Source organism: Penicillium verrucosum (assembly GCF_028828655.1).
Source record: "Penicillium verrucosum strain IBT 35672 chromosome Unknown utg000004l_segment0_segment0, whole genome shotgun sequence".
NCBI classification, from domain to species: Eukaryota; Fungi; Ascomycota; class Eurotiomycetes; order Eurotiales; family Aspergillaceae; genus Penicillium; species Penicillium verrucosum.
The window spans coordinates 665,630-688,264 of NW_026643213.1; the positions used below are offsets into that span (position 1 = coordinate 665,630).

Here is a 22,635-nt window from a genome sequence, read left to right on the forward strand (position 1 = left end):
GGAGGAAGAACAACAAAGCAGGTGAGATTATTTAAGAAAGGTGAAAGATGACTTGGAAGGAACCACACAAGTCCCAGATTGGCAAGTGTATTCTTCCTTTTTTTTTTTATTATCTTTTCGTATTTTTTTTCCTTCTTATTTGGATACCTTTCTTGATTTTTCACACTAGTAAAAGATAATCCCGAGAATCATCGGCGTGGCTGATTTTTTATGGCCACTTAAATGTCTCGGATCGGCCGAAAACAAGGCTTAGTATATATACATTGATGAACTATTTTAGATCTTATGTGCAGTACATAATAACTAACCATCATAATGTGGATAATATAGACCTCGGGAGTAAACCAACTGTGCCACCAAATCCAAAAGTAAAAAGTAAAAGTTCATTCTGTCTTATTATTGGTCCGGTCTCAGGGCTAACAATAGTAACCTTGGAAATAGTCAGAGTCATCTTGTCATGCGTTATTGCTTTTTTACTCCATTTGGTAAAACTTTGGGTAAAAAGGAAAAAAAAAGGGGGTATTTCCCCTGGAACTTCCATGGTTCTATATAAATATCCACATGTGCACACTCATAACAATTCACCCCGTTTACTTACAACATAGGCAATATACCTCAGGTGTACGAATAACAATAGTATCTAGTTGGATCCATAACATCGCCGACCGATCGAGGCTGATCGAGGATACCAAATTCCATCTCCATATCGACCGTGACAAGCGGCGCATCCGGCGGATTAGACAGCCTATTCGTACCATTAAGTGCAAATCGACGATGGTCCTCATCTTTGGCCTGCCACATACTCCATAACCGATCGATCATACCATGGTGCAGGAAGAAAGCCGGGTCTTGCGGCGACGTGAACAAGTCTTGGAGGGTAGCTCCGAGGCTGAAATGTCCGCCGCCATGCACGCCCAGCACTCCGCCGGGCCGTGCGGGCCAATAGTCCATGACGGTCTGGAAATCGGAGATATTAGCCGCGGATAGGAGTCGGTCGACGATGGTCTGGTTATCGTAGTTGCTGCTGACGAAGTTATTCAGACTTCGGTTGAAACAGCGCGGGTTGTAGTCGAAGCCTGGGGCGGGGAGTTTGTCGAATGAGACAATGTTGCGGTCGAACGGTCCCATGTGGATTTTCATGTCTTTGAAGGGTCCGCAGCGCACACAGCCGCCGCCCGATCCTCGTGGTATGGTTACGGCGCCGCCGGAGAGGCTTTGCTCGTCTGGGTTATAATTTCCATCGCCGGAGAGGGAGCTGTCGCTGCAGTCGAAGAGAGGACTAACTTTCAGGTTCTCTGACCACAATGGCCAATTCCAGTACCTGCACATGTGGTTCGTGTTATTATGGTTCGGGGTAGTAAATGAATGGCACTTACGGGAGATGGCCGGAGTAACCACACTCGTCTCGCAGGGCTGTCTCCCAGAGCCAGAGGAAGTGACGGTGCCATGGGAGGAACAGACCACTAAGGTGGACATTGAGTGTATAGTTGATATGGGTTCTGTATCCTATGTTAGTACCCAGTCCTTAGCATATAGAATGAGGTTATAAAGAACCTACGCCACAAAATCGTCGAGCCGGTTCTGCACTCCCGGGTACTCTTTTCTTGGAAGTTGCTGAGGCTTCCCCTGCATACACAGTACCGAATCAATATAGTCGATCCGCTCAGCTTTCTTCAACTCCCCCTATGTAATGTCAGTTCTCAATTGGCCATAGGAAAATCAAGAAATACAAACCATTCCTTCCGGACAGCAGTATTATCAGTTCCACATGCTCGCTCGGGCAGGGCAATGTCGGTGTTGATATCGAATAAGGAGGAATCGGCTGTCGAACCCCAAACCCCCAAGGCAATGACCAAGAAAGACGGATACAGCCCAACCATCCTATCAATCCCAACAAAGAAAATCCCGATTAGCAGGAGCTAATAAATTCCCGCAAAAGCTCCCTCGGCCTCGTCCATGAACGCCGTTTATAAGTAACCACCGACCCCCCACTAACAAGCCAATAAACCCTGATGGCATCCCTTGTATGATCTGTAAGTAGACGGAGCATTTTAGATTAGCCTATTTTGGTGAACTCCGAAACTTTTTTTTTTGGATATGCAGGTTCCAAGCCTGTCAGTCTGTGAGCTGTCACTTTACGGGGGTCTAAGTACCTCCATCACACTCCATTGGTAACGGTGCGTTTTTTCACCCTGCATGACATGGGGCGATAGAGGTTCTAGCCATAGACCGTTCCCAAAGCTTAGCGAGGCAGAGCTCCAACCAAATTAACTTACTTGTTTACGGTGTTTATCAACGAGATAAATTGTTGTACCCAATCTATGTCGTGCCCAGGTGAACTGTGTCTAGGTTTGATGTACATAGTCTGTCCTTGGCCCCGTCTTTGAGCGGTGGGGGAGAGGGGTGTCCTAGTTGATCTTGGAATTATAGCTGCATCTGTTATGGAACGTCTGCAGTGCGCCACGGCCAATGGTGCCGGGCACCCGAGGGAAGACTCTGATTATGTTCATAAGCGGCCGACGACCGACGTTGTACCTATATAAGCAGGTACTCGGATGAGGTAGGAGCATTACATTATTATCTCTTTAAATTATCAGTTCTTTTCAATCTCCTCTCAAGTCAACGTAAGTGGGCGATTCACCTAGACCGAGGTACGTTGTAGTAGGAACTACGCCGTACCACGTTAGACCAGTTCTCTCCACAATTATAAGTCCACATAGGGTGTGCGAAACTACAACACATGTCGTAGGGAGATAGAAAGTACGTGCACTTGCTAGGCTGTCACGCTGCAGAGATCACGAACTAACTATCATCAAATGGGTTTGAGGATCGAAAGTATTTCATTCGTTTAACAATGACATTATTCGTATTGACATGCTCAATATATACCACCGATTGCAGAGCTATCCATATCACAGGCAGATATGGTTAATTGTAAGTGCATCGCTCGTATCCGAATTGGTTGGGTAAATGCGTAGCTTTACCAATCAATGTACCACATCAAACCCTACCACTACCCCAGTAAGCAAGCATCACCGAATCCAAGGAGACCCAACTCCATTTTCTCTCGCATCATCACTGGCTCTTTCGCATGGACTCATCTTGCTACCATTCATCGATTCGGTGAGAACAATCAGCGTGAAAAAGTACCGATGTGGCCTGTGGCCAAGCAACGGTCTAGGCGAGATATAAATAGTGCTTTTACGAGTCTGTCCATATCAAGAACTATGCTTCGCGTGCTGGATGCCGCGGCAACCTCGAGATTTGCACCAGTCTGACATGTCGCTGTGGTGCGAATGCTATAGTAGACCCCATGGATGATTGGGCTTGGGAGAAGTGTTCCTAGACCTACACCAGGGAGAATATACTGCTTCGTCTCTGGTGATGTAGACGGCTAACTCCGCATTGAGAATCGGCCTACCGCTTCTACCTGTGCTCTGCGCTGTGCGTCTAGTTGCGATCCGGACGGGCCCACTCCTTGGTGCTGAAGTTCGATGGTGGGCTTGCGGAACTTGGAAAATGCTGTAGCTTTGGTGAAGAGAACTCGGGTTGTGCTCCACCAGACAGCTCTTATGTTCATGGCTTTATAGCCCCTTCGTCTCTCGGCGTCTTCCACTCCGTTTTCTTTTGTGGCGGGTGAGCTTTCTCACCTGCCTTTGAGCAAGTCCAGTGAGCCTTCATAGGTTACAGATACCCGAGCTTTAAGCTTTTTTTTCACATGGTATATAGCAGAACGATCATTGACAGCGATGCCGAGTGCGGGGGAAAGAGTGTGGGGAACTAACCGAGGCAGATCTATCAAGGACGTGAAAAATGCAGATTTAACATTGACCCCAGATCCTGTTCTCAGACAAGGTCTCTACCGCGCAAACTACTATGGATGCTGCAAAAGGCTTTCCGGGTCATGTTCTACCCCAAGCCACAGCCTCCTGGGCTCACATCGTAGCCAACTATTCGCCTCAGAGAATTGAGTTCATGGGTACACTTCTCGCCCAGGTACTTACCTTCTGGCTACCATCAATATGCTACATGTTCCTCGAAGTGATCGCGCCTTCATTCTCCCAACGCCACAAGATCCAACCAGCACCCAAACAGCCAACCGGTCGTGAGATCGCACGCTGCTTTACGGTCGTGGTACAAAACCAGATCATATCATCGATACTTCACCTGCTATTGCTGTCCGCCGCCAGCCACGCTGGCCTGAAATCAACATATCGCATCGAGACCTCTCTACCAGGTCCAGTCGAGATCTTCCGGGACGTCTTTCTCAGTCTGTTGATGCGCGAAGCGTTATTCTATTACAGTCACCGAATTTTACATATACCCACCCTCTACATCCGCATCCATAAGAAACATCACCGATTCACTGCTCCGATCGCGCTGGCTGCGCAGTTCGCCCATCCGATTGAGCACATCTTCGCTAATACATTGCCTATCTCTCTGCCGCCGCAGTTGTTGGGGAGTCATATTGTGACTTTTTGGGTATTCTTGGCTTATGAGCTTGTGAATACGGCGACGGTTCACAGTGGATATGATTTCTTTTGTCACAAGGCTAGAGCGCATGATCTTCATCATGAGAAGTTCAATTTGAATTATGGATCGTTGGGATTGTTGGATTGGGTGCATGGAACGAATCAATTGAAGAAGCGTCGCACTAGGTAACCTCGGTTATTGTTTTGGGTAGGTCCAATTGTGTACATAACTCTGGGGGACCGTTATCGACATGGCCAATGGTACACCGTGGGGTTGTCTCATATATAACTTTCTTGAGATGCCCCGGGGTCTCCGAAGAAACGAATACGGTGGTGTCCCATGGTTGCAGGGCGGTCGCACAAGGCGGCGAGGGAATACTCGGCTATAAACTCCCAAGTCAAAAAGCCTAGTGAAAAAAAAAAAGAAAAAAACTTGCGGTCGCAGTCTAATTATCCTAGTCTTGGTAAAGTTCAGGTTCATCTCCGGAGTAGAGACTCAAATTTTTTTTTACAAGCTCATTTAGATGCAACTTGAGCTGGCCACCGTCTTGAAAGATATAGCGGTCAAGTCTAGGGGGTGGATGGAGTTTATAGCTAACAATAGCAAGAATACCAAATTAATGAGGAACTTTAGAATATGGGCCAGATCTACAGGATCTATCATGATTTGTCGATCTGGTCGAAGTTACTGATAGAGTGCGTACGGCGTACAATGTACAATGTACATCCAACGCATCCCATGACGATGCGTTGTACAAAAGTAAAGAAATAATAGATCAGTTTGATACATGGGAAGTTCTGGCATTGTAATTGTTGTACTGTGGAGTGTCTCAGGTCTATGTATAGACCGTTTGAAAAGTGAGAGAGCCATGGACATCTGGGTTGGCGCCAAGATAAAGGGATTTAGCGAATAATAAAAAAGACCAGGATCCAATTGACAGTTGATTGGATTCTAGAATTTGAACACGTTTTGACGTTTTAACCCCTATGTTGTATAGTATATGTTGTAGATTTGACCCCTTAGACCCTTAGAATAATAAACGACCCCCTGAAGTGCGATCGACTTATCCCACAAAGCGCGTCATTGCCAAGCTAGGGTCCACTCAGAGTTTCATGGAGGCAACAGGATAATTTGGGAATAGAGTGTTTTGTATAGAGAATTATAGGTTGTATACGAAGACATTCAAAATGGTTGATATAGTGAGTACATACTTCTATTATATAAATGCCAGTACATTGCTAACCACATATGTTGTATACTCCGGATATTGTACCTCCATATTGTTAAATACCACGGACCTGACGATCCAAAGAATCAAATAAATAACAAGACCAAATGAACCAATTAAAATCATTTAATTCAGGATTATCTCCACATATAATCCACTGTAAATAATGACCCTTGCTGATCAGGACAAAGCAGAACAGCCAATGTACATAGTACACCCTGCCGGTCCCTTGGCGTAGCACAGCCCAGCCCTTTGCCGGGAGAGCCTTGGCCTCATAACCCTTTCATCCCTTGCCTTTTCTCCTTCTTTTCATTCTTTCTGACCTCACTTTCGTTTCTCAGTCTGTCATTCACTCTCTTTTAATACTCTGAGCGCATCTTATTTCCCACTCTCGTTCATACCAATTTTCGCTCTTTTTCACTTATTCCCCCACAATGAAGTCTTCCGTAGCCTCCATGGCCACGGCCATCACCATGGGCGCCTCGACCGTCCTCGGTGCCGCAACCAACCTCCAGGCCCGTGACAGCGATATCACCCCTATCACTGTTAAGGGTAATGCCTTCTTCAAGGGCAGCGACCGCTTCTACATGCGCGGTGTCGACTACCAGCCCGGTGGTTCTTCCGACCTCAGCGATCCTATCGCTGATGCCGATGGTTGCAAGCGTGACATCAAGAACTTCAAGGAACTGGGTCTCAACACCATTCGTGTCTACTCTGTCGATAACTCCAAGGACCACGATGAGTGTATGAGTGCTCTCGCTGAGGCCGGCATCTACCTTGTTCTCGATGTCAATACCCCTAAGTACTCTCTCAACCGTGCTGAGCCCGAGATGTCCTACAACGATGTCTACCTCCAGTACATCTTCGCCACTATGGAGAAGTTCGCTAAGTACGACAACACTCTGGCCTTCTTCTCCGGTAACGAGGTTATCAACGACGGTCCTTCCTCAAAGGCCGCTCCTTACGTTAAGGCCGTTACCCGTGATATGCGTACTTACCTCCGCTCTCGTAAGCTTCGTGAGGTCCCCGTCGGATACTCCGCTGCTGATGTCGACACCAACCGTCTCGAGATGGCCGAGTACATGAACTGCGGTACCGATGACGAGCGCAGTGACTTCTTCGCCTTCAACGATTACTCTTGGTGCGACCCCTCTTCCTTCACCACCTCCGGCTGGGACCAGAAGGTTAAGAACTTCACCGGTTACGGTCTCCCCCTCTTCCTCTCCGAGTACGGTTGCAACATCAACACCCGCAAGTTCCAGGAGGTTAAGGCCCTCTACTCTGACAAGATGACCCCTGTCTACTCCGGCGGTCTCGTCTACGAGTACACTGAGGCTGGTAACAAGTACGGTCTGGTTAAGATCAGCGATGACAAGGTCACTACCAACAAGGACTACGATGCTCTCAAGAAGGCCTTCGAGGGCACCGAGAACCCCTCCGGCAACGGCGGCTACAACTCCACCGGTGGTGCCTCCGGCTGCCCCAAGATGCAGAAGCCCAACTGGGATGTCGACTCTGACTCTCTCCCTGCCATGCCCGCCCCCGCCAAGAAGTACCTGACTGACGGTGCCGGCAAGGGCGATGGTTTCTCCGGCAAGGGCAGCCAGAACGCCGGCACCAAGTCCTCCGGCACTGCCACCCAGGGCTCTGGTGATGTCGCTGCTGCTACTGGCGGCAGCTCTGCTGCCTCCAGCACCAGCTCCACCGGTGCCGCCGCTGGCCTCAAGCCTGTCCAGTTCAGCTTCGCCCCTGCTACCGTCGGTCTCGTCACTGTCCTGTCGACTGTCTTCGGTGCTAGCTTCCTCCTGTAATGCTCCTACCTTTTTTGAAGGGGCTTCACATCTTTTTCGATTCTCCCTGACATGTATCTTTTTTTTAACTGGCTTTCACATTTTTCCCTGCGATGATCATCGCTTGGACTTTGCAAATTGGGGGATGGCAAGATGCTTTCTAGTTGGTGTATAGCAGTCCTTAGTATCTACGTCTAGTGTTCAATGAAAACGGAGCTGAACTGCTCATATATTCTGATTCTTGCCGAATAGAGATAATGAGGAGCCCAGAGTGGCAGAATTCTTTGTTCTTCCAGATCGTCACAACACCTCACCTTAGGACCTAAGATGAATTGAACCACCTAAATTATGATAGCTCGCAATGATTAAGAGAGTTATTGAATGCCTTAGGGGGTTATGAGACACCCGGCTATTATCTCGGGCTTTTTAACAACATTTCACCCCCGACCTAACCTTAGTTACACATTGTACACGAAATATTTAGTTATTCAACCTCGCCATTAGAACACCGACGTTTTTTTACCAACTACCCAGTCTTATAGTGCTCAGGAGGTCAACCCCAGTTTTAGGGGACTCAATCCACGGTAGTACGCAATGCGGATAGCATCATGGGCAGAGATAAGACCAGCAGCATATGCCGCGGCGATTTCGCCCGAAGAGTGTCCGACGACCGAAGCAAAAGTAAGGCCAGCTGATTGAAGAAGGTCGACAAGCACGATCTGGATTGCGGTACATAATGGTTGCGATACTGCTGCCTCGGCGATCCGGGAGGTATCTGCTCCGGCGAAAATCTCATCTGTAAGCCGCCACTCCGGCTGATCCGTGGGGGAAGGATGGCCAAGGATTCTTCAAGGCGTTGGATTGTGTCCCGTACAAATTGAGAGGAACGAATCAACGCAGCACCCATGGCTGGCCACTGGGCACCTTGGCCAGTGAAGACGCCGAGGATACGAGGCGTTGCAGGCTTACCGCTGGAGCGGATACCAATAGTCGCAGTAGCCTTATCCTTAGTAGCTTCAAGCTTGCTATCAATCTTCTGGATCAGCTGCTGGATGGTACGCGCGGAGAAGGCTGTTTTGACGGGCAGCTGGCTTCTGCGTGAATACAGAGTCCACGCTAGATCGGAGGCATCGAGTTCATCTTGGTGGGCGGTCAAATACTGGGAATACTGCTCCAGAAGCGCGACCAAGGATTGCTCTGATAGAGCTGAAAATACAAACGGTGTGAGTGACGATGACTTCGATGGCTCTTCCTTGAAGCGAGTAACCAATGGCACATGCTCCCCCAAGATAGCATGAGCATTGGCACCACCAAAACCTATCATAATTTGTAAGAATCCGTTTCAGTTAGGAAAGATTAAATAACATACCAAAGCTGTTCACACTAACACGTCGGGGAACACCTCGAGGTAGTGTCGGCCAGGGGGTCAGCTCGGTGGGTATATGCAGGTTTTTGTAATAGGGCTCGACGCGTGGGTTCAGGCGATTGAAAAGTAGATTCGGAGGGATTGACCCATTTCGAATACTACTGATACCCTTGAGAATACCTGCTAGACCAGCAGCACCCTCTAGATGACCTATGACGGTCTTCACAGATCCTACATAAAGAGGGGTGGCGCTGGCATCGATGTGCTGACCAAAAGCTTCGTGAATAGCGGCAGCCTCCTTGGGATCTCCTGCTTGAGTGCCCGTGCCATGTGCCTCAAAGAATTGAGGACAGTGGTCGGGGTTGTTGACAGGATCCAAGCCGGCTTTCGCGTATGTCTGGCGGATCAAGGCGGTCTGGGCTTCTGTGTTGAGCACTGTGGTGTGATGCCGTTCGAGAATCCATCCTGGTTGGCGCCAGTTTCGCGAATGACACATTCAATATGATCGCCATTCGCAATCGCATCGCTCAATCTTTTCAGTACCAGGGCGGCAACACCCTCACCACGAGCGTAGCCATCGGCATCGGCATCCCACATGCGTGATCGACCAGTCGGAGAGAGCATTTTCAGCTTGCTCTCGACAATGTACATCTCATGTCCCAAGATGACTTGCGTGTCACACACCACGGCGACCCGTGACTCGCGGTTTCGTAGTGTCTGGACTCCCTGGTGTACGGCAATCATGCTAGAGGAACAAGCCGTGTCGATGGTCATGCTCGGCCCATGCCAATCGAAGAAATAAGAGACTCGGTTCGATATGATAGCACGATTAGTTCCCGTGGCAAAATAGGTGGGATAGTATTGAGGTCTCGAAGTAGGTCTCATGATAGTCGACGCCTGAAATAGATCAGTCGATGACCGTGTGGGAAAATGGCAAAGACAGAGAAGTACTTACCCACGAAATTAATTTGAAGCCCAAGTGGCAAGGGCGTAGAGTCTATTGACTGACAAGTAGAAATAAATAGTATTACCCTGAATGTAGAACCAACAAGAACAAGACAGCACAAATACGAAAATATCTCTCAAAACACCTCAATCACCGGAACTCGCTTGTTGGTCGCAATCCCAGTCCGCTCTTCTCATACGCCAGGTCAATCATTTTCATCTGATCCCATGAATCCTGACCCTCAACCCAATAGTGTGCAGGGCGTCCCTTAACACGATTGACAAACTCCTCAAGCTGGTACCGATATGACATCCACCAGTCCTCACCGGGGAGGTTCGCAAATTCACCCCCAGCCTCCTTGTAACTGTAAGCCTTATGCGAGTTGGACTCGGTCCAAGTCTTGAGTGGCCTGCGATCAGCCTTGTTACGAATAACGAAGGTATCCTTAACATCGATACGGTGCCAGATAAAAGCGTGGATAAACCCGTGCAGCGTCACGATCCGGGTACGTAGCTTTTCTTGTGTCTCCGGAAGGGCCTTATCATCGACGATAACTTCCTTATGCGTGACGCGGGCTTCGGACGGTTTCCACCAGATCGGCCCGCGCATAGTGGTAGAAGCTTCGGCAACGCCGCCGTTCAGGAACCGGAATTTAGCCTTGAAGTCGGTGTCGCACTGGTCGTGGATGCCGTCGCCGAAGATGCCAGGTTCGCAGGTCAAACACTCCACGGGGTCGTCGTCGAAGGCCATACGGATAACACCGAAGTTATATGTGCCTAGCATCATCATGCTACCGCCGGCGAGTTTGTAGTTAAACCCGATGTTATCCTTATCGAGTAGTATCCCTGGAATCATGGAGTCTGTGTGGACGTGGACGACATCAGCGGGGGTGATGAAGGAGCGGAATTTGTGCACTGCAGGATGGAACCGGTTGTGGAAGGCCTCGAGCAGTATAGGGGCATTTGGCTGTGATAGTTCAAGTAAGGTAAAGAGAATCTCGGCCTCGGTAGAGTTAGAGGTCGAAGGCTTCTCTAGAAGGACGTGCTTGCCGGCGCGAATAGCGCGCACTGCCCACTCAAAATGCAAACTGTTGGGCAAAGGAATCAAAACTGCATCTATCTTGGGGTCCTCCAGGATTTCTGTTTATAATTAGTCGCTGTTCTTCTAGTCTGCGAGGCTAACATACCCTCATAGGATGTGCGAACATCGGGGATGTTGTGCTTTTTGGCGAATGCTGAGGCACGAGCATGGTCTCTAGCGGCGATTGCTTGCACAATAACCTCGGGATGTGAGAGGGCGGGTGTGATCAAGGCGAGAGGTCTGAAGATGTTAGCCAAGCGCGATTAAGCATTGCATGCGGCTCACGCAATCTGCGCGGCCCCCAGGATGCCAAAACGGATAGCATCGTTCTTCTTTTCGACTTTCGGAGGGCCGAATGCCGTGAATACTCGCATAACCATGGCTGCCATTTTGTTTTGTTTCTTTGAAATCTCAAAAATCAGAGAGGCAAATAATACATGGATATATACAAAGGTGGAAGGGAAGTTGGGCCGTCGGGGGAAAGGTTGGACCGACTGACAGGGTATAGAAAGGGGAATAGAGGAACGACGGAGTTTTGAGCCGATAATGTCTTTCATTCTTTTCCTCTCTCGCTCGAAACATTCGGACCATTACATTTGTCAACGTCGGCGCTATTCTAAGATTGACAGACCGGTGCGCCGATGCCGAGTGTTCAACAAAGAAAATGGGGAATGGGGATAAAGCACAACGATCACGACAGAGGGTGAACTAGATCCCCTAACGTCTTTTTTTTATTCCAGCATGACTTTCGTGGAATCCCCTCAATTACCTCAATTCCAAACAGCTGTCGTGGCTCAAGGCCCCGGCAAGCTCGGTATTCAATATAATGTGCCTATTCCCACTCTAACCCCCGACATGACACTGGTGAAGACAGCCGCCGTGGCCATCAATCCAGCCGACGCCAAGATGTTGGACTACTCTGCTGCCCCAGGGGCCATTCATGGCTACGATTTTGCCGGAACTGTCGTTGCGTTGGAACTGTCGTTGCGTTGGGGGAAAACGCCCGGGCTGGACTAGCGGTGGGGGACCGTGTGGCGGGCTTCGTGCATGGGATGAATTGCCTACAGCCTGAAATCGGGGCCTTCGCTGAATACGTTGGCGCTACTGCTGATATCCTGTTGAAGATTCCTGATTCGCTGAGCTTCGAGGAAGGGGCGACTACGTGCCTTCGGAAGCTCAGCGGTAAGACATCGACTAGTCAATTTTCTATAGAATAAAAGAATATCATAAATGCAAGGGAAGGTGTTTTTTTTCTAGCTTTTTCTTATAGTTTACAGTGTTCTGTGGGGGATTATGCGTGGAACATATTTATTCGTATTCTATCTTCTTTATATAAAAGTCCAAAATATCAACTATATAAACTATAAACTCGATAGACAAAGTCAACTCCTATCCACCGCAACCCTGTGCAATTTAATCCATGAATATATAAACCAGTCATCAGGGGGTTCATCAGCATGACCCATGTACTCCGACAAATACCCACGAAACAAAATCAAGCTGCCCCTGCACCCTAACTATGGCGACGACGGGACGAAGGAGTAGGAGTAGTAGGACTATGGGCAGGAGGGGATGCAGGGCCGACTTGGCCAATCGGCTGAATATCAAAACGTATTTGTATGCTAGTTGACCAAAACCAAGTATTGATTGTAGTGATCCGATGGGTACCTCTGGGCCAAGCGGCTAGAACAAGACGAGATGTCGCCCTGCCCAGCTTTGATCCTAAGATTTGCTGGAACTCCGGAGTATGGATGTTCCAAGCATGCAGGTTTGATCCGTCTCTATGCTCAGGACCGGGAAGATTGTTATTTCGGTACAGTACCTTCCCCACTAAGGGTTGTGTTTCCTTATTATCAACATTCGTGTAGAAAACATATCGAAGAGTGTCGATTTCTTGATCATGTTTGTATAAAGCTAGAGCAATGTCAGTCCATTGGGGTCCCTGCTTCCTTCTTCTAATATCTTGAACAATGATAGCACCCGTTACAATGCAATGTTCGTAAGCGGGTACATCAATCGACTTCCCACTGCCTTGTATTTTTGAAAACCGGTAAACATCGTTATCTGGGAGGCCTGTCGATTGTAGACTCCCCCTGATTTCAACCGGCGGATAAACGAAATTGGTTCGCCATACATTAAATTCAGGCTTCTGCGGGGGATTGCCTTCGATTAGAGTGTTAAGGGTTAACGTGGACTGGATTACTGGACATGCAGGACCAGCTGTGTTGGTGTTGGCCATCCATTCTTCGAATTGAGCCCCTGTCGCTTGATAACGGTCGATCTTTTCCCTCGGAGGTGTTTTATGCAATAGAGAGATTCTGTCTGTATTTGCGTTCGAAATAGTATTATTCGTGTACATCCGAACAGTCCTGGGAGTTTCAGGTAAGTCGGAACTGGAACGGGTCCTTTTATGAGTTGTTTTGGGATCGACTTCGCCTGTACGTTTCCGTTTTGAGCTCTCGGGAGTAGACCGAGGGTCATTGGAATCATCTGAGCCATCTCCACCCTGTCCTCTCTGTCCAGTCTGTTCACTCTGTCCAGTCTGTTCACTCTGTCCACTCTGTCCAGTCTGTCCAGTCTGTCCACTCTGTCCACTCTGTCCACCCTGTCCACTCTGAGTCTTTTTACCAATACGTAACCAACTTTTGATTCTCTTGACGGGGGAAGATGTAGGCTGAGACATCTTGTTGAAAATTTCAAATGAAAATAATAAAAATAATAGATGTGGATTCGGATGTCCTGGAAGGTTTGTGATGTTGTTATTCGGGGGTTGATATACTTGACTGATTTGGCTAGATGCTGGACCAAGCAGATATTATATAGTTCTGGACATAGGCCATGCCAAGTCCATGACCGAGTCAGTGGTTGCATCCGGTCTATGTTAAGATGAAACAGACAAAGCAATGGATATGTATAGACTTGAAAGGGATTCAAATATAGATCGGGACAATGAGGGACTTGGACAAGTGATTTAACAAAGAAAACGGAAGGCAGAACAAGTATGCCACCCGACACATAACTCTTTGGTTCATATTGCCAGGCTTCTCACTTCACATGTACCAGGTTGGATCTATAATTACTTTATATAGTATTTTTATAAATGAATACTGTTGAGCACCCTGTTACTATGTAGAAAGCAGAGGAAGAAATATTAATTGATTAAACTAGAAATGCAGGGCGTTATATACCCTACTAAAACCATCTAAACTCTACTCGATTGTAGCAAACAAGCTAACAAGTAGCAAATTGTTAACGAACAATCTGAATTGAATCTGAATTGAATCTGAATAACCTGGATTGAATCTGAACTGAACCTGAATTGAACCTGAATTGAATTTTATTATGATGTGAAAGAAGGAAGACTTCAAAATAATAGCTATATATGTTCAAAACAATAGCTCTTGGCCCTGGAGAAATAAAAGAGAAGTTAAAATTAGTAAATGCTTCAAGAAGGCGGTAATGAACTAGACGGTGAGGTAGTAATCAGTGAGAGAGTTAGTTTTGGTATAGTTAGTCGCCCGTAAGCGACGAGAATTGCATTATGCCAACAGAACAGTGTGTGATATCATACATACTACCTAGGTAGCTAAATTTAGCTTGAAGCTAAGAGCCCACTATGACAATGAACCTGAGAATAAAGAGGTCGACCCCTGCAAGTCAAATCCAGAACATCCACGAGGTCATAACTCTAAGACTATTATCGCGTGTTTATTTTCCTGGGTTAGGCTTATCATTGACATTCGATATCATTACTCTGACCGAGGGCATGGGAAAGGAATCCATCAGAAACCGTTTCTGGCGTACACTTAATACAGGTGCCAACTTATATAGATATAGAACCGCTCTTGAAGCTAATGGTGTCCCTGGGAAAGAAGGCCTACTTTACGTAGAACAAACTGCCTAAGATCTCAGATTCACGAACCCGGTAATATTCATAGGTAGAAGTAGCGAATAGCGAACTTCATTTCACGAAGGATAGATATCTCATTGAGCAAAAGAAAAATTCTAAAAGGACCGACAGACATTCTGTCGGCCACCCTGTAGCATCAAAAGCCAAAAGTCAACCAGAACAGACTCACAAATTAGGAGTTAGCACTCCATCCAAAAGCAAACCTGTAAGCCTGCCTAGCCTCTCCGGTCCCTCTAGCATTATCAACAAACCTACCTTCACCACGAAGACCAAGCAACCGCAGCGTACTATACCCCTGCAAACGATCCGCATCCATCCTCGTCAAAACAGTATTCCGCAGCCGAGTCCACGCCGCCTGCTTAACAGCCGGAGCCCAGTACTCCGCCAGCGAAGACTCATTGCGACCATACGCGTAACGTTTATCCCGCGCAGAGCCAGACTCCTGTATAAGTGACGCATTCCAGCACGTGTGGACGGGTTCGTACCGCTTCTCTATGAAGAAGATAACCGGCCACGTGATGATCCAGAGCTGGAGAAGCACAACAACCCACCAAACGAACCGGTTCGTGCGGAGCCGGTTGATCCAGTGTGGCGAGTAGATTGTAACGGAGCGTTGAGCGACTGATAGGTCGAAGTCTATGCAGCCGCGGTATTTGAGTTCGCGGATGTGGGAGTAGAGGACGCTTCTCATGGCGTTAGAGTTGAAGCCGGCGAGTTTACGGTGCATAGTGAATCTGCATGTGGTTAACCGAGTTTAGCTGTGTGTTTTATGCACGAGTCAGGGGGTAGAGCTACGATTTCACCGAAGCGGGGTCAAGACAGAACCGCTCGCACCACATCATTAGGTTCTTCGCTTAAGGAGAGGTGTTAAACTCCTCGTCGGCGACATCTCGGGATAGGTTAGCATCACTGTCCCCCGTAAGACTATATGCAGCACCCGACTTGGGCGGTTTGTACGTGCGCGAGCAAAGGATTCCTCCCCGATATGCGGGTTTGAGGTCCTCGTCTGTGAGGATTTCCGTTTCCCTCCAGTACGTGTCTTTGGAGCTGCGCTCCCAGCCGGTCAACATGGTCTCGGCCAGATCCAGCCTAAAGCAGAAGTCTGTGTAGATGTCGTATTCGTCTTTCTTGTTGTCATTTGTCGATACAGCGTGGGTGCCATGGATACAGAGTAATGGCCGTGGCGGCAGCTTGAGTTGGCGGCGGATTACATCGTAGAGCTCGTTGGGGTTGCTGGAGAGCGATGGTTCGAGGGTGTGAGAGACCTTGTTGGAGGGTCTGACGTGTTTAGCGCCGGGGAGAACATAGGCTGAGTTGATTAGGCAGAGGGGTTGGGTGCTTGTGGGAGGCTGGACAGATTGGACAGATTGGACAGATTGGATAGGTTGGATAGGTTGGATAGGTTTGATAGGTTGGGCAGGTTGGGCATGTTGGATAGGCTGGGCATGTTGGACAGGGGCGGGAAGGGGTCCGGGACCATCTGTGTATGGAGGCGGCGTGCCGAGAGAATGGAGGGAGTGCGATGACGCAGGGGGATCGGCGTGGTGGAGCCCCATGACTTTGATATCTCGGGGAAAGTACGGAGTAATCAAAGGGATCAAAATGATCAAAGGAATCAAAGTAATCAGTGGTTAAAGTGATCAAAGAGAAGAGATTTGAAAGAAAAGAAAAGAAAAAGGATTTTTGGATCAAAGTTTGAGGCTGAAAATCTAAACTTGGCCGGTTTTTGTTATGATCACTTACCTACCTAGATAGGTAACTATGATGCAGTATACTATTAATGGAGGTTATAGATAGATTGGACTATCAAATACAATGGGCTTTCCTCTAGAGTAGGAAAGCCTAGCGTAACATATACAATCGTCTGTCTATCCCAACTGTCGTCTTCCCAGCACCAATCAAGTCTGCAGTATACAGTTTACCCCTTGGATAATCGTACGAGGTGTATCCCGATTCCAGGCCAGGGGTCGGAAACTAATTATTACTAATATTTCTGCCTTAAGATGCCTGAAGATGCCTTATTATATACCGCCTTTTGGCACCGCTCTTACAGTGTATTGTAAATGAACTCCCGGGTAATTATATTGAAGCTATTCCCACCGCACAAATCTTTGAAATCTTCCGTTTCTAGCCGTTGAAGCCCCTCATACCATATTCATACATTCCATCGATTCCAATGCCCCCTGACCGTATGTCACGATCTATTTTCATCGATGCTAACTGTACAAATGCGACCGTACAAATCGCCATCCATCCTCATAAATTTCTGGAACTACTTTACTTACTAAGGGATGTGTTATGGTAATTCAGGTATTTATACTTTCTGCCGGCAAATATTTAGGCAAATTCAGGCATGAATATTACTAATATTAGTTTCCGACCCCTGGATGGGATACACCTTCGCAGTCGTACTTTCTTTCCCAGCGCTAAACTAAATTCGGACAAGAAAAGTCCCTTCACTTTTTGAAGTATTTCTAGTACATACCTAGGTAGGTAGATCACAAAGGTTTCCCTGAGGCAAATGTCGTAGAGATTTAGGATGTGAAAATGTTGCGGGAAGATGCGACAATACCCACAGTTGTTGTGAGAAGGCGCTGTCAAACTCATATATCGGCAAGGGTGATAGGCCGAGTATTTTGCCCATTTAAATAGTCTAAACTGACATTGGTATTAAAATCCATCTTTTTCCTGTCTCCCCCACTCGAGGCGCTTTTCTATTGAGCATAAAACCTACAGTGTCAGTTCTTCCCAAAATGTACGCCAAAGGTGCAACACGCGCCTTTCATTCCAATGCCCGGCGATTCTCCACTGCCACAAGTTTCCAAGCACCATCAGGTCTCAAGATCAATTCTGAGAGGCTGTGGAACACATTGCACGAAACTAGCGAATGGGGTGCTGCACATAAATATGGCGAGTATGTAGATTCTCTAGACCAATGAATAGAATCTAACAACGACAGAAACCCAACGGATACTGGCATGGCACGGTTGACTCTCAATGATGATGATGCCCGTGTGCGCAAGTGGTTTGCTACCGAAGTTCAAAAGCTGGGATGTTCTCTTTCTATTGATCAGATGGGTAACATGTTCGCAAGACAGCCGGGTCGGCTGAACTCGACTGCTCCAATGATTGCAATGGGAAGCCACCTCGATACTCAACCTCGTGGCGGTCGGTATGATGGCATTCTTGGTATTATGGCCGCACTAGAGGTCCTTCGGACGATGAATGAAAGTGGTTTCCGGACTAATTTTGATGTTGGAGTGGTAAATTGGACCAAGTAAGGATCCGTTTTCACTCAACCAAATATGGGAATGTCACTAATTATGAGTTAAAAAAGTGAGGAAGGCGCACGTTTTCCCAAGTCCATGTGTGCTTCTGGCGTCTGGGCCGGTGCTATTCCAATTCGAAAAGCTTGGGACTTGCGCGATATTCATAATGCCAATGTCACCCTTCGCTCCGAACTTGAAAGGCACGGTTTTCTGGGTGAGATTGCTTGTTCCAGCGATCCGATTACCGGATACCCACTTGGAGCTCATTTCGAGTTGCATATTGAGCAGGGTCCGATTCTCCTAGAAAACAACCGAGCAATCGGTGTTGTCCGCGGTGCTCAAGGATACAGGTGGTTGACTATGACCGTCCACGGGAAAGACGCACACACTGGAACAACACCGTTCACTGCCCGCCAGGACCCCTTGCTCGCATCCTCAAGAATGATTGCAGCTTCGCATGATATCGCTAAGAAGCACAATGCCCTAGCCTCTACTGGTATTATCAAGGTTCCCTCGAACGCATCCACCAACACCGTCGCATCGCAAGTGACTTTCACGCTTGATATTCGTCACCCACAGGATAGTGTTGTCCACGCCGTGCAGGAGGAATGTCTTAAGGCATTTGACACTATTGCATCCCAGGACGGCAAGGGAGTGTCCTTTGACTGGACATTGGATACGGACTCCCCGGCTGTCAAGTTCGATGACGACTGCGTGGCATCTATCCAGGCGGCCGCAGACCAACTCGTTGGTCGGGCGAAATCGATGCTCATGACCAGTGGTGCAGGACATGATACGGTCTACACCAGCCAGCACTGTCCCTCAGCTATGATTTTTGTTCCGTGTCTGGATGGTGTTAGCCACCACCCGACAGAATTTTGTAGCCCACAAGATTGGTTAGTCTTTCACTTCTACTCCTTGACATGTTTGAATTCTGACCTTTGCAGTGCCCTTGGCACCCAAGCTCTTCTTGAAGCGGTTGTGCATTATGATCAATTCCGGGCGAAGAAAGATCACTAAAACAGTATCATTCACTAAGACTTTCCACATTCTCGTCTTAGATACTATGGTTGATAAACGTGGAACTGTCGAAGTTACCACATGGGTTAGCAAAATGTAGTGGATTTTCAATCGAAAGAGATCAACTGCAATCTGAGTAACGGGAAATAGAATCAAGAGTATGTACCGAATCCATGTGATCGAAGGGATAAGCTGCGGGTATAAAAATATAGTGGTTGGTATTACCGACTGTCGAGTAAAGTAAAACATTTAGATCGATTGTTGAGAATAGAAAAGAAACTGGAACAGAGAATATCAGATTTCATAATAAAATGCGGTGAGAAGGCGCGAGAAACGGCTATACTTCTGATTCTCGGTCCCATGTTAAAACCTCATATGCATTCACATTCAATGCTCTAGTTCCTCTGTTGGCCTATAATAGCAGTCAAGCGTCACATTTCAAAGTAGGGTACCAGATTGCTGATATGTTCTTTGCAGTTGAGCTTATTTTGACGGTCATTATTGCCACAATTGAGAAGCGATGACCAGCTCGAGAGTCTGGTAAAAGGGAAGCAAGTATCTAGTACTGTATAATGATTTCGGTCGGTGATAGCTGTTTGAGCATCCCATATATGGTTTATAACCCCTGGTTTGCTAGATTGAATACAATAACTACAACAATGATTCTTCCTCTGCTTTCTCCCCTCCTTAGTAGTAGTCCTCCAGCAATAGCTGTTTATGATAATTTGATTGCTAGGTTCACAAATTAAGGGGGAAAAAGCCACAACGCCTTAAGCGCCTGATTTGAAATAGAAAATTTATATATACACCAATTTCCACCTTATCCAACATAACACTTCAAAGATCCAAATGTCGGATCCATCGTCTCACGATCATGGCACAAACCAGGACCCCGCCAGCCATAAGTTTGGGAAACATCATTGACAAGATCGCACTGCGTATTAGGAGAGACGGTACAGAGACCATTCGACATACGCCAAGATCTAGGTCTATTCAAAGCATCACTTTTACAGTCCCTCCACTCCCAATTACCACTTTTTGGTTTAGTCCACCAACGACACGAAACGGATGAGTCGGTAACATCGGTCTTGAGCTTACTCGCACGGCGGAACTTCATACAGTCACTGTCCTCCAAATTCTTGTTGTGGCCTTGAAGCAAAACGTAGCTGCCAGTGCAGCCTATGTCATCGAACATCTTCAGTGACCACCCGCTAGGTAAGGTGACAACACCATTCACGGTCTTGGTGACGGGGGCTTTGGTTGTGGTGGTTTTGATGGACTTCTTGGTTGTTGTAGTAGGTTTGGCTTTGGTAGTGGTTGTGGTTGTGGAGTCTTTTGAATTCCGAATTCGGCTCGCCAATAGAGCGAGCTCATGAATCTGTTTGAAGCGGTCAACATTAGTTGGAGCGGCAGCTGACGTGGTGGACATGGTATCCTCTGGATGTAGAAATGTCAAGGGTACATCTACCAAGGGTACATCTGTCGTGAAAGCGTGTGGATTCGCGTTCTTTTGCGCAGCTTTGGCTTTGGCTGTAACTGTCACAGCTGCGGCTGTCATTGTTACAACACTTCTAGCTGACAATGGCGCATTTTTTGTTTCAGATGTAGCTAATGTAGCTTGAGTTGTGGAAGTAGTCTTCACCGATGTAGCTTTGGATGTAGTAGATGTAGCTTTGGTTGCAGCTTTGGTTGCAGACGCAGGAGGCACGGCAGCTGCGGGTGCAGATGAGCCACAGAAGTCTGCACCAGTGCCACATTTACCCTTTGTAGAGCACTAAAGATATGGTCAGTCTGAGCCGCGGTATCAAAATCAAATATTGAGAAAGCTTACACATTGACCCGCAGGGCATGGATTCAAAGAAGCAATCTCAGTCCACATCTTGGGACGTGCTGTTCCAGGTACTTGGGGACCACAGACTGCATCACCAATTGCAACTGGCATTGGGGGTTGGCCGTCGCTGAGACAAACCTGGCCCCCAAGCTGCAACTTCTTGCACCCGTACCATGCCGTGGTATGTTTGTTCCAAGTCTCTATCTTAGCCTCTGTGATCTTGTACCCCTCGGCAATCTTCGCGCAGGTATCGCCAGCGCGGATAGTATAAGCGTAGCAGTAATAACCACTGTCGGGTGGAAGGACAGTTGTTCCCGCCCCGCAGCATACGGGTGTTCCGCGAGACAAAGAGGAGCACACAGTTTTCAGGTTGAAAGAAGTGAACGATGCTTTCGAGATACTACATCTGGAAGCCAAATCGTCGCATGTATCTCCAGTGCCAACAAGAATAGAAGGGCAGGTGTAAGGGTAAGTGTACTGGGTCCGGTCTTCAATTTGGTTGTACTATTTTGGTTTAGGACTTGAGTGACCGGTGATGTTAAGTGTTAGGGGAATTAGACACTAACCTCGGGTTCAGCTAGCGACAACGCAACTGTCCCATGAATCAAACGGAGACCACACAGAACGAAAAATGCACCCTTCTGAAAAAACCCCATTTTGTGTTGGTTTGCCTGAAAATGAGGGTCTTTGAAGAACAACGCGCGGTTTTATATATAACCTTCAAAGAACTATATCATGAATGTCGCATTCAGAGCAACATCGCGGAGGCAATATACATTCATGCAGCCAGTGAATCATATGAAACACAGACATGCTCTTTACAGTGACATACAGGGTCTGAGAGTCTCTTAAGAACCACTTAAACATTCGTTCTCGAGGACATCCTTCTGGATTGTTATCAAGAACAAGCCAACGTGTGCCCTCTGCCACAGCCAACAAAGAAAGTTGTAACCCCCAGTGTAGATGTGACCCAAATGACCTTTGTTTGAGTATTTCTCTTTCCCTTTTGGAGTTAGGATGACAGTTTCCCTTTCCACAAGCGATCTCACACATCGTGCCGCTAAGGTGTTCTAGGCTACCGGGGTGGCTGATACCTACATCAAAGCCACCGGTTGGTGGGGGTTTATGCCACCAAAAACAAAGAAATGGCCCAATAATAGGAGGATAGAGATACTGCGATCGTCCATAATTCAATTCAAAACTGACCTCAAAATATTGCTTGTGTGGGGTGGACACCACCAAAGAATAGCGCTCATTCATGGGAGGAGTTTAAACGCTGTATCTATATTAGACATCTTGAATATCAGACAAGATCGTCAATCCTATTACCGATGGGTTCAGCGCATGTGACCGAGTCAAAGAACAAATACTAAGAGTTGAAGTAACAAGATTGGGTTATCTTTGTACTACTGTTCAAGGATTCGCAGGGACATGGTTTCAGAGATTTCATTGAACTTGAGCCATGCTAATGGTAATATTAGAAACCTTGACCTACCCAAGGCAGCGACACGAGAGTATAATGCTAATATTCCCCAGAGCTGCGTCAAATTGAAAAGTTTTAAACCCTTGACAATGGGGAATAAAGAATGCGACGACGTATAGATTTTCCCTACAACCAACAAAAACTTCAAAATCTACTACAACAAGGGTATATACTATTCAGTGACAGCTTTATGTAGGTACCAATCCAGGATAAGTTGACCGTATGCGAAGTGAGTAAAC

The 22,635-nt window shown here is 47.3% G+C and overlaps 11 protein-coding genes across 11 annotated transcripts; 4 read left to right on the forward strand and 7 right to left on the reverse strand.

The window, feature by feature from the left end:
- Nucleotides 1-615: 615 nt before the first annotated feature.
- Nucleotides 616-1,880, reverse strand: N7516_009712 (tyrosinase family protein; the record flags this gene model as incomplete). Its single annotated transcript, XM_057222431.1, has 4 exons — nucleotides 616-1,321; nucleotides 1,377-1,499; nucleotides 1,559-1,683; nucleotides 1,731-1,880. The coding sequence occupies 4 exons, from the start codon at nucleotides 1,878-1,880 to the stop codon at nucleotides 616-618; spliced, it is 1,104 nt and encodes a 367-aa protein (XP_057069652.1).
- A 1,152-nt stretch (nucleotides 1,881-3,032) lies between these two features.
- On the reverse strand, nucleotides 3,033-3,580 carry N7516_009713 (uncharacterized protein; the record flags this gene model as incomplete). The annotated part of the gene is given in 3 exon segments (XM_057222432.1): nucleotides 3,033-3,209; nucleotides 3,227-3,394; nucleotides 3,422-3,580. 3 exon segments carry the CDS (start codon nucleotides 3,578-3,580, stop codon nucleotides 3,033-3,035), a joined length of 504 nt encoding a protein of 167 aa, XP_057069653.1.
- Nucleotides 3,581-3,876: 296 nt separating this feature from the next.
- On the forward strand, nucleotides 3,877-4,662 carry N7516_009714 (sterol desaturase family protein; the record flags this gene model as incomplete). The annotated part of the gene is made up of 1 exon (XM_057222433.1): nucleotides 3,877-4,662. One exon carries the CDS (start codon nucleotides 3,877-3,879, stop codon nucleotides 4,660-4,662), a length of 786 nt encoding a protein of 261 aa, XP_057069654.1.
- Nucleotides 4,663-6,135: 1,473 nt separating this feature from the next.
- On the forward strand, nucleotides 6,136-7,512 carry gel1 (1,3-beta-glucanosyltransferase gel1; the record flags this gene model as incomplete). The annotated part of the gene is made up of 1 exon (XM_057222434.1): nucleotides 6,136-7,512. One exon carries the CDS (start codon nucleotides 6,136-6,138, stop codon nucleotides 7,510-7,512), a length of 1,377 nt encoding a protein of 458 aa, XP_057069655.1.
- A 524-nt stretch (nucleotides 7,513-8,036) lies between these two features.
- N7516_009716 (uncharacterized protein) lies at nucleotides 8,037-9,601 on the reverse strand (the record flags this gene model as incomplete). The annotated part of the gene is made up of 4 exons (XM_057222435.1): nucleotides 8,037-8,306; nucleotides 8,366-8,808; nucleotides 8,861-9,322; nucleotides 9,421-9,601. 4 exons carry the CDS (start codon nucleotides 9,599-9,601, stop codon nucleotides 8,037-8,039), a joined length of 1,356 nt encoding a protein of 451 aa, XP_057069656.1.
- Nucleotides 9,602-9,953: 352 nt separating this feature from the next.
- Nucleotides 9,954-11,272, reverse strand: N7516_009717 (Gfo/Idh/MocA family protein; the record flags this gene model as incomplete). Its single annotated transcript, XM_057222436.1, has 3 exons — nucleotides 9,954-10,942; nucleotides 10,990-11,123; nucleotides 11,169-11,272. 3 exons carry the CDS (start codon nucleotides 11,270-11,272, stop codon nucleotides 9,954-9,956), a joined length of 1,227 nt encoding a protein of 408 aa, XP_057069657.1.
- Nucleotides 11,273-11,624: 352 nt separating this feature from the next.
- N7516_009718 (uncharacterized protein) lies at nucleotides 11,625-11,900 on the forward strand (the record flags this gene model as incomplete). The annotated part of the gene is made up of 1 exon (XM_057222437.1): nucleotides 11,625-11,900. The coding sequence occupies one exon, from the start codon at nucleotides 11,625-11,627 to the stop codon at nucleotides 11,898-11,900; it is 276 nt and encodes a 91-aa protein (XP_057069658.1).
- A 496-nt stretch (nucleotides 11,901-12,396) lies between these two features.
- cgnA (collagen triple helix repeat protein) lies at nucleotides 12,397-13,566 on the reverse strand (the record flags this gene model as incomplete). Its single annotated transcript, XM_057222438.1, has 1 exon — nucleotides 12,397-13,566. The coding sequence occupies one exon, from the start codon at nucleotides 13,564-13,566 to the stop codon at nucleotides 12,397-12,399; it is 1,170 nt and encodes a 389-aa protein (XP_057069659.1).
- Nucleotides 13,567-14,965: 1,399 nt separating this feature from the next.
- N7516_009720 (uncharacterized protein) lies at nucleotides 14,966-16,349 on the reverse strand (the record flags this gene model as incomplete). The annotated part of the gene is made up of 2 exons (XM_057222439.1): nucleotides 14,966-15,527; nucleotides 15,667-16,349. 2 exons carry the CDS (start codon nucleotides 16,347-16,349, stop codon nucleotides 14,966-14,968), a joined length of 1,245 nt encoding a protein of 414 aa, XP_057069660.1.
- Nucleotides 16,350-17,546: 1,197 nt separating this feature from the next.
- N7516_009721 (M20 family metallo-hydrolase) lies at nucleotides 17,547-19,082 on the forward strand (the record flags this gene model as incomplete). Its single annotated transcript, XM_057222440.1, has 4 exons — nucleotides 17,547-17,707; nucleotides 17,753-18,070; nucleotides 18,131-18,958; nucleotides 19,010-19,082. The coding sequence occupies 4 exons, from the start codon at nucleotides 17,547-17,549 to the stop codon at nucleotides 19,080-19,082; spliced, it is 1,380 nt and encodes a 459-aa protein (XP_057069661.1).
- Nucleotides 19,083-19,902: 820 nt separating this feature from the next.
- N7516_009722 (uncharacterized protein) lies at nucleotides 19,903-21,569 on the reverse strand (the record flags this gene model as incomplete). Its single annotated transcript, XM_057222441.1, has 3 exons — nucleotides 19,903-20,856; nucleotides 20,914-21,417; nucleotides 21,480-21,569. The coding sequence occupies 3 exons, from the start codon at nucleotides 21,567-21,569 to the stop codon at nucleotides 19,903-19,905; spliced, it is 1,548 nt and encodes a 515-aa protein (XP_057069662.1).
- Nucleotides 21,570-22,635: the final 1,066 nt, after the last annotated feature.